Source organism: Camelus dromedarius, chromosome 6 (assembly GCF_036321535.1).
Source record: "Camelus dromedarius isolate mCamDro1 chromosome 6, mCamDro1.pat, whole genome shotgun sequence".
NCBI classification, from domain to species: domain Eukaryota; kingdom Metazoa; phylum Chordata; class Mammalia; order Artiodactyla; family Camelidae; genus Camelus; species Camelus dromedarius.
In genome coordinates, this window is record NC_087441.1 from 74,980,489 (window position 1) to 74,995,027 (window position 14,539).

At 42.9% G+C, this 14,539-nt stretch overlaps 1 protein-coding gene across 2 annotated transcripts in view; it reads right to left on the reverse strand.

The window, feature by feature from the left end:
• The window catches only part of COL9A1 (collagen type IX alpha 1 chain), an 80,389-nt gene that overhangs the window by 51,902 nt on the left and 13,948 nt on the right, over positions 1–14,539 (reverse strand). The window contains exons 3-9 of one of the 2 annotated variants that reach the window (XM_031455939.2): positions 10,004–10,087; positions 9,289–9,309; positions 7,764–7,838; positions 7,433–7,468; positions 7,247–7,309; positions 804–857; positions 504–539 (exon numbers count right to left, since the gene is read on the reverse strand). In XM_031455939.2, the coding sequence (XP_031311799.2) occupies positions 504–539; positions 804–857; positions 7,247–7,309; positions 7,433–7,468; positions 7,764–7,838; positions 9,289–9,309; positions 10,004–10,087 (369 nt within the window). Of the gene's footprint in view, positions 1–503; positions 540–803; positions 858–7,246; positions 7,310–7,432; positions 7,469–7,763; positions 7,839–9,288; positions 9,310–9,355; positions 9,543–10,003; positions 10,088–14,539 lie in introns of those variants that run through there. The other variant, XM_031455940.2, reaches the window with a different exon arrangement.

Sequence of the window (14,539 nt, forward strand, 5' to 3'; positions counted from 1 at the left end):
ATTAAGGATAAAACCAAAGAGGAATGAAGAGCAAAACAGAAAGGCAGAGCAGCCTGAGAGCCTAGTCGTCTATGGATGGAAATAACACAAGTCTGCTGGATGGTGCCATGTAGAAAAAGATCAGGTGGCTGATAATATGTGATGACTGCTATTTCATTAGAGATAAAACCAGTGGTGAAGACAGTGGTGTGATGCCAAGGTCTCAACACTGAATACTTAGATTTGCTGTTGTTATGCAAAAAAAAGTCTTCTAGTTGGGGGTGGGGAGAGGATTATCTATTGCGAAATGCCTGCCACCTGTAAACAGACATATGCATTATATCCCATGCATTCAAATTGCTCTAAAATTTTCCTACTCATCGTGGGAATGCTTACTACACCAAATAAATCGTAAAATCCTGTGCGACGTGTACTATGTAGAAAACTGCATTGAAAAAATTCTCTGTGGCAGAATTTTACCTAAAGTTTAGAGATACCAATCATGTCCCTTTACATTTACTTACTGGAAAGCCACGCGGTCCCGGCACTCCAGGTTCTCCCTGTCAATGAAAATAGCTTCATTGTACTTAGCTTTTTGTAGCATGACTATGCAGATATGAAAACTGCATCAATATTGACATCATTACAACACTCCATCTGAATGGTTTTAATGTAACTCAATTCAACTAAAACACAACTTGAGCTGAACAAGTGTATTTCAGCTACTTCACAACTAATCTGTTCGTTGATTTGGAAACACTACCATAAAGTTACGCTGCAGCGTTTAATTAATACCAGCAATGAATGCCAGGTGGCTAACTTACTTTTTGTCCTCTTGGTCCAACAGAGCCAGGAGATCCGTCAGGTCCTGTTAACCCCTAACAAAGCAAGATGACGTTAGAGCATAGCATCCTTAGGCAAATCAGTAAGTGGATAATTCCCTTTTATTTGTTGATTATGTACAAGATGGTTACCTATGCATGATGCAAATACTTATAAAGAAATACCTCTCGGGGGAGGGTATAGCTCAAGCGGTAGAGCGCATGCTTAGCATGCAGGAGGTCCTGGGTTCAATCCTTGGCACCTCCTCTAAGAATAAATAAATAAACAAACAAACCTAATCCCCTCCCTGGCCAAAAAAAAATTTTTTTTAAATGAAATACATCTCCATATGTTTACTCAAAAGTAATGTTTAACATAAGATCTGCCTGTGAGTTACTTTTTGTTGATAAATTTTATATTCCTAACTTCCTGTTAAATGCATTGTTTCTCACAAGGTTCAATAATTTAGTACCTTTTGTCTCCGCTTTGAAATGCAATATGTTACTGTTATTTTATTTTATTTACTTTTTTTTTAAGGGGGAAGGTAATTAGGTTTATTTATTTATCTACTATTTTTTAAACAAAGGTACAGGGGATTGAACCCAAGACCTTGTGCATGCTAAGCACACGTTCTACCTCTGAGCTATCCCCTCCCCTCTGCGATACAATAATTACAGTATTCTAATAGCCAAATCTGATGGGACAGTGGCTGGTCTTGGCTCTGGCCCTTGTCCATATTTATGTACCTCTTTTACTTAACTTCTAAAATAAAATTACTATATGTCTCTATAACTTTCTAATGATGCCTTGAGAGGTAAAATGTTTCTTCAGTGGGAATTAAAACTAATCAATATCATTATTGCCTTATAGCCACCTAAAATTTTCTAGCAATGACAACTACTTACTGAAGAATATTATCTTTTAAAGCTGAATTGCTTGAAAACGTGCAAGTTTCCAGGCTCTCGCTATAATTAAGTATACATTTTCATGTGTGCCACTCAGTATGTAGAATTCAAGTCCATTACTATAAAACACATTTAGAACCACCGCAGGTAATGCTAAAGCAGTTATTATAGCATAACTTCCAAACATGGTCGTTTTCCCTAACAGTGCTTTTACTTTATCATCATCCTCAGTATAAAACAGACATTAAAGCATGATAACACTACATGTGCATCCGAATTTCCATTCAGTGACAATGCACTTTCATCTTTTAATTTTTCTGTACTTTTAGATGTTGTCATTTATAACGTAATCTGGAAACTATGCCTTCCTAAAGATAAATATGTGTGTGTGTGTGTGTCTGTAGACATATACATATATATGTGTACATATGCATATATGCATGCATAGGTAAATATCTTACAAAACCTATCTGTTATCAAGATTTTGAAAAGGACCAAAATGATATTATTCGAGGGAGGGATTTCTTGAAAATATGAAAGCCCTACTTAAAAATGAATGATCAAAATCCATATTTAACCTGTCACAGTCTTCATAAATAGCAATAAAGTGCATTCATGTAATTTGTACAGAAAACTATATCACTGGCCACCATTTTTACATTTCCCTACATCAATTAATTTTCCTCACAACTCCAAAGAGTGAATCAAAGGAAGTAGGAAAAAAAAGAGTTGAAAATGTTAATTACTGGAAACTTAGCAAAGAGTGAAGTTAGTTACTCAACACACACAGAAGAATTCTTGACAGACTATCTGATTTTCAATCTCCCCAGTATGACTACAACACTGTCATTTGGGAACAAGCCCCAACATCTGAGTTGCTGGCCACCTATGGGAATGTATTTCAGCACACAAACCATCCCTTCAGGAGACCACATGGATTTCATAAACCTCAGGGTGTGTTTGACAAATAGGACCTCTAACTCCCACTTCACGCATACACCCTCCAAGACCCATCCTGGTCAATGCCCCCGCACATGGCCAGCCAGCCATCTTCCACCTGGGACTGCAGTAACTGACAAGATTGGAGGACAGGAACTACCACATATGGCAGCATCTCAGCTGCGCAACAATGAAGCAGGACGACCGGGTAACCCGGATGCTGCTTCCAGTCACTTCTAATTTAGACCGTCTTCCTTAAGACATGTTAAATTGTGTGTAATCCCTAGGAAGCTCTCTGAAATAAACTGGAAATACGGTGTGGTGCCAGAGGATCCCGCGAACATTGTTATGAGATAGCCATGTAGGAAAGCAGAAACTCCAAGAGGACAAGACTGCGTGTCCATGACAATCCTGGCACACTGCCCCTGGCATCCAACACACACTCAATAAATGAAAACTGAATAAAATTAACATAGGTTAGTGCCTATTAGGTGAAGGGATTTGACACTGTCCCTCCACATCATCTTTATTTTTGGTTCAAATCCCAGCTCTGCCACTTAATTCCTGGGCAACCAAGGGCAAGTTGATCAACTCTACAGTACCTTGGTTCCTAATCTGTAAAATAAGTATAATATTAATATCTACCTTATATGGTAATTTTCAAGATTAAATGGTCTATTACACACAAAGCGTTTACAACAGGGCCCTGAATAAATGTTAGCTGTTCTTCTCAGCATTATTTTGTGGTCAGAATGTCTTAGATGCTGTCAAGAGGTCACATAAAATGGTATGTTTCTTGCCCTCTGGGAGCTTAAAACCTCATTCAGAAGGGGTTCTGCAAATAAACAAGCAGGCAAAAAATCTAGGTATTAATCACAAGCCCCCTTTACATTTCTTCAACGCCTGACAGTTTCCACTTACATTGACTCTTCAGAATAATTTCTTGATTAGTCTCCATCCTAATCAAATAACATCTATCAGGGATAATAGTTGTATATATTCAGAGGCTGTTCTAACCTCTTTCCTATAAAAAGTAGCATGGTTTAACCATAATTCCTATACTTAATTCTAATTCCTCTTCTATGTTTTTTTTTTTTTTTTTTTTTTGATGGATGCTATACGGATGAAAAAAGTACTGCTTTATGGAGCTCACTGAGCATGTCACAGCAAATAGTGCCTCTAGGGATATTGATATTATTGATGGTAACAGCCCTGCTGTCCTTTGGGTGCAGAGCTCATAAGCAAGCTCTGACTTCTCTAACCTTACATGTCTCTAAGGGAAAAGAATCAGCTTAAATTCTCAGCAGGAAAGGAGAGATCTTATATGTTCATATTCCATCACCTGTATTTACATTTACATGCACACGCACACAGCTCCAACTTGCAATCATTTTTATTCATCCAAGAAGTGACAGAGGAAAATATCACCAGTGGCAGAAAGAACTGCTTGCATATGAATGTTTATGAAGATAAAGAAAGTGCTGTATGGGATGATATTGAAGCTGACTGTGTTCTGAAATTTCACGCTGACGCTCAGTAGAGCATACCAGCCCTCAATAGTAATTTTCTTCCAGCGTTCCAGTGACTCAGCTGGTGAGACTCAAGGCCTAATTCTAAAGCAAAGCTACCATGACTCTTTTACCCTTTCTGTCAAATATTCACTTAATTTAGGATAATTACCTTGAAGCCCTGTTCCTTTCAGATTCTTCCAAGCATCATCTGATTAACCATTTGTTAACATGACCAAAAAAAAAAAAAAAAATACAGCTTTGGAAACCAAAGAGCACAAGACAAAAGAGGTTGGAGGTTTAAGGTCCCAACACTACACTCAGATTGGCCTATCAAGAAAGATTCCTGACATTTTCTTACTCACTTAGGTCCCAAGTCCAGGAACAAACATCAAACTGATCTAGCCAATAATATTTCATTATTCTCAATGTCTCTTCTCAATTTAGGATAAAAGATTTGTTAAAAATGTCAAAGGAGCCAAAGAGTGAAGTAAAAAATTTTTCAGCTCAGAATCTCCTAAGTCTCCTGTGGCCCCATTTCACAATTGGGTGAAGATGAATCATATCAATATTTACAAAGAATTATAAAAGATCAATTAAAATATTTTTCTTAGCCATTGAATCATTCGTGTCATTTTTCTTGGTTAGTAATTCAGATACCAAAAATTCACCATCATTCTATTTCTTCCTATTTTTTCCAGTTATTCATCTGTTTCACTACCTCATTGGTATCTGCATGAGGCAAAACTCTCTGGAAATAGAGTGAGTCTGAACAATCAAGAAATCTGGTTTCTTTCACTATCTTAGCCAGGAAATAACTCTGAGACCCTGAAAAAACTACTTGTCCTCTTAATTATTGTTTCCTTATCTGTGAAGAATAACATTAGCCAAATCTGCTTTTCAGGTAATTGTAAGATTAAAGGAAAGAATGTTTGTGACTGCACTTGAAAAAACAATGTTCTACACAAATGCAAAGTAGTTCAGTTAATTTTTTGCTGCCATGTCTAAAATATTGGCACACGCATGCATTTCTTCCCTTTTCACTCCTTCCTTTCTCTTTTCCTTTTCTTCTTGCTTCCCTTTGTGATCCCAGGAAACAGATGATTCAATGCCCTCATCAGTTTCTCCCGCTGAGGACCTTTCAGGGGCAAAGTGCTACGCTATAAGAAGCTTTACTATGTTATATTTTTTAACTTTCGAAATCTGATTTGTCCTGCATGATGGTGCAGCAACTATAGACAAAGAAAAAAAAAAAAACTATTTGTAAATGTTATTTACATTGCACTTCTAGAGATTCTGAACAAGTTTCATTCATTTATTCAAAATTTCTAAGTGTGGAAATTACAAAGTAAAACAAGGCATTGTCTTTATGACCTTACGGTAATAGGTAGAGAAGAATTTCTTGATACTGCTACAAAGGCACCATTAAATTGAAATGCATAGAAATCTAGCCTTCTGTCTGATATGACGGCAACTCAACAGTGAGAAAAGACTTCAGGTGATTGGTTTATCCTTTGACTGCCTCAAAAATTAATAATAATAATAATAGTCATTGAATCATCTATTTCCTTTTCACATAAAACAAGGTCTAAATTTCAAAAGAATGCAGAAATAAATCCAACTTCTATTGGGCTACTAGTTTATTTAGCGGCCTTGTATTTATCAGACTTTTCTGTTCTGATGTGACAGTTTTAAGTAATTCACAGTGTTACAAAGAAGAGCTTGATAGCCAACAAGTTATATTATCTCAGTTTGTATTAGACAACTATTAGTTTGATATTGTTTGTATTACTCAAATTTTAGTCCCCGAGGGGCCTCAAGCACTGCCACCTTGCAAACACAGGAAGTTCAAACAAGGGGCTTTGAAATGTACAACAAAGTCTATCTCCTAAAGCAATGACTAGCACCTCATCGTTCTAATCTTAATGAAGTATCTCTTAGCAACCCTAAAATCTAGCTTTTTTTTTTCCCCCTCAAAATGAAGGCTCTGTCTTAAACACCAGTCAAAAGTTCTTGGAATTTATAAATATAGGTTTTCAGGTAATTTTGTTGATGTAGACAAGTTCTTGGTTTGGGGAAACCACATAAAATGATGACTTGAAGGACAGTTGAGGGGCCCAGCATCACCCGTTCTCTGAGAGCAGGTGTCATATTCTACTTCACTTTGTATCCCAGTGGCAGTATTTACTGAGCGACCTCAATAAGTATGACCAATGTACCAGGCGGCCTGAAGTCCTTTCTACTCTAAAGAAATCCTCCTTAGTGTTGGGTTTACCATCCAGCTCTGCATCTGAGCTTTTCTCACTCGAGGGTGGAGGGGGGTGAGCTGGTGGGTAATTGGGGAAAGGCTGTTGGTTCCAATAGTCGTCAAACAACGCTAGTCAGCTGATTCCTGTCGGTGATGCCAGCCAAGGAAACACCGCGGAAAGAGAGGAAACGAGTTCCGAATTTCCTATCGCATGTGTACTGACCATTTCCGGGCCCTTGCCCCGCCGCCACACATCCCCATCCCCTTCAGACCCTTCTCCCCTCAAGCGCATCTTTCTTTTTTCCGCTTCCTCGGGATTTAGGCGCACTCTATCCCCTCCGCTGCCTACGGGTTCTTTTTCCAAATTTCTCTAGGGAGTGCCAGGGATAGAGCAAGAGCAAAGACAGCTTGCTCCCAAGCCCCCCGGCCGAGGCTAGTCGGATTCCCCCTCCTTCGGCACCCCTGTGCCCAAAACAGGCATGAGAGCTCACAGGCGTGACCCGGGAGTGGACTGGAAGAGGCAGGCACCGGGTAACCATTGCTGTTTTCCACTGCTGTTTTCCGAGAGGAGGAAATGCCAGCCCTGCCTGCCCTCCCCAGGGGGCTGCGAGGGACCTCCATCCTCTCAGAGCCCGGTGCAGAAAATGCTGCCTCTGTGCCCAGCCAGGAGGCAAGGTCAAGTCCAGGGCCATATACCGCCACAAGCACCTATCCCTCCAGTATCTCCCAGTCTTTCTCTCTCCCCCCACCCCACCCCACACACAGATACACACACACACACACACACACACACACACACACACATACACACACACGATGCGCGCTCCCCAGCACCGTCTACTCACGTCGGCGCCCGGCGTGCCAGGCTTGCCTGGCGCTCCCGGCTTTCCCGGTTCTCCAGGGGGACCCTGGGCAGGGAGAAGGCGAGGCAGGGAGAGAAAAAGATGCACAGTTGAGACTCTTGGGACGCACGTGGCTGCAGACTAAGGTGAAAGGAAGGAAGCGGAGCGCCAAGGCGCTGATCAACTTACCGGGGGACCTGGGGGACCCTTCGGACCTCGGTCACCCTGGAGGGGTAGGAGGAAAAGGCAGTATAGTCCGTGATTTGGGGACCCCACGGGGAGAAGCCCGCTCGGGGAAGGGCGAAACAGTGCAAGTTGGGGACCAAACAGGACTCGTTGACCTCCTCTCTCGGAAAACCCCCAGGCTTCTAGGCCAGGACTCCCAACCCTCACCCACATCCAGCCCTGCCTTTGGGGGGGGGGGGCTTCCGGCCCTCTCGAAGGACCCAGCTCAGCTGCTGGAGGAAGGGTAGGGAAGCGCAGGATCAGAGGAACCAAGGGGGCTGGAGATGGAACTTACGTCGATGCCATCGATGCCGGGGACTCCAGGGGGGCCCGGCGGCCCGGGAGGACCCTGCTCGCCCGGGGGGCCTCTCTGACAAAACAGCGCACAGGGGTTAGAGAAGCACGTAGGACAACCATGTGAGACTGGGCGCGGGTTCCCCAACCCTCCCTCCTCCCACCCCCTCCCATCCACCCAGAAAAGATGCGGCCCTGTGGAGGCTGGGTTTTTTAAACCAAATATGCGTCTCAAACGTGCAAGGGAACGCGGGTTTCTCCGTCTCCGCAAGGTTCTGCATGAGGCTGACAGTGGGGTCCTCACCTCTACCGAGCATTAAACCAAGGTGGGATGGGGGAGGGGGTGAGGAAGGGAGAGTCTCTTTGTCAAGGGATTCAATCATGAAAATGGTGGTCACTGAATAATACTATTTAATCCAGGTTAATTGCAGGTCAGAGTTTTGGCCAAAACGGAACCGCTGAGAATGAAGGCGCTCCACCCCAGACCAATTACAGCATCACTTTGTAATTCCTTCTGTGTTCAGCAAAAACTAGGGGGATACTCTTAAGGGAAAGACAAGAGAGGATGGGGCAGAGAAGCCGTGAACCCAGGGAACGCCTGGCCCCCTTTAGCTCTACCTGCAGCGACAGTGACAGTGACAGTGACACTCTCTCGCAGACTGACCCTAGGGTGTGATCCCTTTCATGGGTTGCAAACGGCTAGACTTGGATGGTGCCAAAGGGGATGCTGGCATCTGAAATAGTATGGGCACATTGCTTAAGGAATGTGGAATTTTTTTTCCTCTCTTCAGAGTTTAAAAAAAGGACATTTTTAAGTTTCCATTTCATCAGGGAAACTTTGTTTTGCTAATCTCGGGCGACCAGACAGGTTACAATGGGGTCTTTGTAAGTGAAACCTAAAACGGCGCTGGCTCCCCCGCTCCCCCCGGATCCTCTCGGGGGCGGTGGGGGAGACGCCAAGCCTTCGGGAAGTTGCAGAAATTTGGAGGGGAGCCCGGGCTGCGGGTTCCAACGCAAGCGGCGGGCACCGCGGGCGAGACGCAAGGTTTGGGGCTGTATCCGAGGCCGGGGCAGCAGGAGGGGGGCTGCAACCGCGTCTCTGGAATCCCGCCTCCTCCCGCCGGGCCTGCTGTAGACTGAGTCAGGATAGGGGAGGGAAGAGGATGGAGGGGAAGGGAAGAGAATGGGAGAGGGGAGGGGAAGGGAAGAGGATGGGGGAGGGGAGGGGAAGGGAAGAGGATGGGGGAGGGGAGGGGAAGGAACGGCCAGGCTGAACAATAAACCCCGGCCTCCACCGCCAGAGCCTGCAGGAGGCCGGGCGCCCTTTCCCGGGCGGAGTGGTCACCTAGGGCCCCCGCCGCCAACCGTGCTCGCAGCAGGTGTTCTAGGCTGGAGGGAGCATGGGGACCCCGCAGCCCCAGGGATGCTCGGCGTTTTCCGTCCCCGCAATCTCCCCCCGACGGCTGCGCGCCAGCCTCTCCGTGTGTGCGCTTGGAAAATGCCAGTGCGTCTCTTCCCCGGCTTACCTGGTCGGTGATCTGACTGGACTGGAAGAGAAAAGATGGGGAGACAGTGAGAAGGCGCACAACTTACTTGAGCCGCGCACAAGCAGAGCCCCGACAGCAGCAGGCGCAGCCCGAGGGTCCCGCGGCCCCGCGCGCTCCAGGCCATGCCGGCCGCCCGCGGCTAGTGCCCGGCCCGGCCCCGCCACGCGCCCGCGGAGGCACTGATCCCCTCAAAGAGCGCCCCCGGGAGTAGTGGTTGCAAAGCTGCCCCAGCCGGGGAGGCGTCAGTTCCTCCGGTTTATGAATGGCCCGGGAGAGGGTCCTGGGGATTGGAGGAGAGCTTGCGGGCCAGAGGCCGGATAGGATGACAACAGTCCCCTTTAACCCTTTCCCCACGGCCCGCTCGGGCTCGCCTTTGCCTCCGCCCCGCCCGCCCCAGGGCAGCCTCTCTGTCCTCAGCGCCTCCTCGGGGGACCTTCGAGCCACTAGACCAACAATGTTCTTGGAGAGATGTTTGGGAGGGTGAAAGGGAGGTTCATAAGCCACCCAAGGGAGGACCAGAAACCCCCGAGGTGTTTCTACCCGCCAGGCTGAGGGTGGGGCCTGTGCTTCCTTAATGTCTATCTGGTTGGTCCGGCAAAGCCTTTCTCTTGGGAGAAAGAGAGTGAGAAAGTTTAGGCAGGCGGAGAGAGATAAGCTGGAGCACATGGCCTTTGCTGGCGTTCCAGGGACTCACTGTTATCCTGGCGGGCAGCTCATGGCAAGTTTCTCTCCTGGGTCGCAGTGGGTCACAGTGGATGAGCATCCATTGAAGTTCAAACTGGAGAAAGAGAGCAGACTGTCAGTTCAGGTTCCTTTGGAGGACAGAAGAGGGTCATTTAATAGAGAGGTGAGTCTGTGAGTGTGGCCCAACTGTTCAGTGTCTGGTCACCAACTTGATCTCAACCCAGCAGGACTCTCGTTCCTTGAATACAATTTTTCCAGTGGAAATGAGCCCGCCCCATATTTCTCCTGGCCTTGGACGTAGATGTCTTTAGTTCTGCAGTGCTCCACTTAGTCCTGGACAGGACCGCTGGCACTGACTTTCTATTTCTGTCCTCACCATGACCTTCAAGAGGTAAATTCTATTAAAATGAGATACAGAACAGAGAGCTGCCCTAGGCACAAGCCAGTAAGTATCAGAGTTTGGATGGGAACCCGAGCCTCCTGAACACCACAGAGGGTGTGTGCACTAAGACAGCACATGGGAAAAGATTAGAGGCAGCAGAAGAGGCGGCAGCCAGGAATAAAGTAGAGAAAAGAAAATCGGATTCTGGGAAACATGCCGGAGAAGACATTCGCCAAGGGGTGGTCCCAGCTTAAAGTGGAAATAGGAAGGTCTGGAAGTGGAGGGAATGAGAGAAATTTAGGACTCAGGAGAAAAAACAAGATAATCAAAAAATATTTCAATGTTATGTAATCTTATGCACTGATTGAATTGCTATACAATGTCTAGATCATTACTTACATTTTATTAGGAGTTAAGGTAGAAAGAACAGAACAGAAGAGAAACAGAACAAAGGAAGAATGGCCAGGTCTGAATCTGAAAGCCTCAGGTAACAAGATTAAAAAAAGAAAAAACAATGGTGTACCCCACAGGAGCTTGCCACCACTGGCCGCGCTGGTCCCTCTTCACTGAGGAAGTTCCTTGCTAGACATTTCTAATCAGATCCTCATTTTTTGGTCAGCTGATTCTCTTGGCATTATGCAAATGTCTAGTTAAGTACCCAGGTCCTGAATCTAAATGTAATCTAAATATAAAGTAACATAACATAACGTCTCTTTTCTTTCATCCAATGATAATCTGCACTCTCTCTCCTGCCAAAGGGACTCTCCATCTACTGGATCTAAAGTTAAGTTAGAGACATGTTTGCCATTGGTACAGAAGCATCCAGAGTTGAGGTTCAGATTTGGAGAGGATGAAAGATGAAGTCCTTCCCTTCTACCCATAAAGGAAGGGAAAGTTAAACAAAAGGAGGTTATCCATTTTATAAAGGGATGAAACTAAGACATCAAGCTTTCACGCTCCTGCATTGTTACCCCTTCTCACATGATTCTAACTGCCCTGGAGTTCTCCTCTTTCTCCATTTTTCTTGTTTCTCTCAACCCTACCATGACTTTTCTCCAGAAAATGTGGACCTCTGAAAAAAACAATTAAGTGGGATGAAAAGGAAGTGAGCAGCTCAATCAAGACATATTTTAAAATGGAAACTTATCTACTGGTGGGAAGTACAGCTTAACAGTAGAGCACATGCTTAATATGCACAAGGTCCTGGGTTCTATCCCTAGTGCCTCCATTAAAAAAAAAAAGTTATCTACAAATTGTATGAAAACGATACTGATCTGTGTATTCTTGGTGTGAGTTATTTAACCATAGCCTACTGGCATCCTTTACAAAAGAACTGCTTTCCAAACCGCACGATATCTTGCAGCTAAGGAAATCACTTTACCAAACACTTTATTTTTAATCAGAATAGTCTTGTTGGCTTGGGGGCAGGAGGATATTCTTTTTTTGGTTCTGCTCTAAACTGGAAATTTTAAAAGGAAGTGGACAATTTCAAAGGAAGATTTAAAAAAAAAAAAGAGGGATTTTTTTCCTTAATGACTACTAAATACCTGTCACTGCCTCCAACAGCTTTTGAAGCCGCTCACACATGGGTAAAGGGGCACAGAGAGGTCAAGTGATTTCGCCACAGGTCACACAGCTAGTAAATGTCAGAGCTGGCATTCTAAATGTGCCTGACTGTAAAATAAGGGCTTTCTGTGCCACCCCAGTCAGCCTCCCCCAAAAAATACATCCTATCTCCAGGGTGAATCATGATTTTTCTAAGCAGGTAATCAGGGCATTTGGTAATTGAACATTTGTATTTAAGATGAATAGAAAAGAAGAGAGATCTATATATTAAAGCCACGTAAACCTTTTTCCATCAGGTACTAGAAAACTTCAGAACTAGATAGACTAAGAAACTTACATAAGAATTCAAACCCTTCCCTATTTGCGTGCTTGTTATGGAAACATATCCAGAAGCAAAATTTCTAGTGTTCCTCCCAAAATTGGCTGCTGTTTCTATGTGCAGTTACATACTCATGTGTATGACAAAATATCACACAGGAAAAAAAAGTTCTAATTCTTTTTCCTCAATGACCAGATAGAAGTTTCACCAGACTAAGAAAATGTGTCTCCTCCTCCCTAACTCTCAAAATAAGAGAAACCCGTCAGACAATTGTATTCATTAAGCCCTTCATGAGTTGGTATCAAACTAGGCATACATTTTTTAAAAACTGTTTTGCAAAACATTTTGCAGCATGCCAGTACCAAAGAGGTCCTTTGCCTTAAGCAGTCATGCACTTTCGTGGAGACTGCAATACGTTGCTAAGAGCACTTTCTTGATCCTCAAGGTTTAATCGTTTTCTTCTTTCTGTAGTATGACATAATGATTTACTATGTTGTAAAATCTTTGTGAAATATTTCTATATAAAAACATTATGGAGGACAAACTAGGTATGCATTGTATGTGTGTGATATTTTGATCCTCAAAAAAAAAAATTTATACCCTAATCACCTTGAGAAACTTTAATTGTATGGCTAACTGAGAAATCTATGTTTAGATAGTTCATTAAAGTTACTTATTGCAAAAAGCAAAGTAATTCATTAAGCTGTTTTCCCAAACATGTAATTCTCTCTGAATAAATTAGTACCCCTGTTTAAATATACAAGGTGCAACTGTAGTACAGAATAATGCAGGAATGGAATGGAATTCATCTGTGGATGCAGGCAGGGTTGTGACAGAGTGCCACTCAGATGAGAAGTTTCTGAACACATCTGTGCTTCCATGTAAACACCACCTATGCACTAATAATCATCTACACAAAAACTGTTTGAGGGCATGCAATATGTATTCCAATTTCCATGCTAGTTTTTTTTTTTTTTATTGACGTATAATCAGTTTACAACATTGTGTCAATTTCTGGTGTACAGCATAATGTTTCAGTCATACATTTACATACATACCTTCCTTTTCATATTCTTTTTCATTACAGGTTACTACAAGACATTGGATATAGTTCCCTGTGCTACACAGCATAAACTTGTTTATCTATTTTATATGTAGTAGCTAGTGTCTGCAAATCTCGAACTCCCAATTTATCTCTTCCCACCCCTCCCCCAAAACCATAAGGTTTTTTTCTATATCTGTGGGTCTATTTCTGTTTTGTCAATAAGTTCATTTGTGTCTTTTTTTTTAGATTCCACATATAAGTGATATCATAAGGTATTTATGCTAATTATTTTGAAGGAAGATTGGTAGAGTTTCTTGATAAAGTCACTTTCATTATACATTTAAAATGCTTATTTCTGTGTTTTCCATTTACATACCTGGAATCATTCTTCTCTTTGGATACCCACTGACAAAATATACATGGCAAATATTTCTATTTAGTTCTTCAGTGAACATTTTTGAAGTCCCAGTACAAGCTGGCACTAAGGGAACATGCTAGGAAAACCAAACATATTCTGCTCCCTGCAATGGTATCACAGTATGTGACACTTGAGAAAAAAGCAGAGAAATAAAAAGTAAAAAAGTTTTTTTAATCTATTAAACAGAACATAAAATGACCTTTAAAAAATACCTCTTTTGCAACATAAGATACTTCTCCATTGTTTCAAGGAAAACTGAGTTGTGTGAGTGTAAGTTACCTTACGTGTGCCCAGATTCATTATTATCTAATTCGTTCCTATAGAACCCTAAGGTATAATTCCATCCCCTAAGAAAAAGTCCAGCTGACAATACATTAAAACAAGGAATTTTGGCCCCAACTCTACTCTTTTAATAGGGCTACTGATTTCTACTTATTTTGCTGGATTATTGAGAAATATTAATAAAGTATTTAAGCCCTTCTTAAGAACTAAACAAAAACTAATAGCACACAACTCTATTTTCCTCCTGAAAGAGAATTCTAATGATAAACTATGGAGCTTGACTCAGTGAGAATGGCACAGGCTTAATTTTTTACAAACTGAATTATTATGATTAAGTTTTATATATAATGCCTAAAAATCAGCTCTTCACAGATAAATTCTTTAACAGGAGACATATTTCATTGAGATCTTTGTCATCAGTGGCAACAAAGATTTAAAGAAATACTTGAACTCACAGATCTCATGCTTCTTTTCAGTTTATGATGAGATGTTGGTTTCCACCATCATAAGGGATCTTCTCTAAGTGAAGCTTCC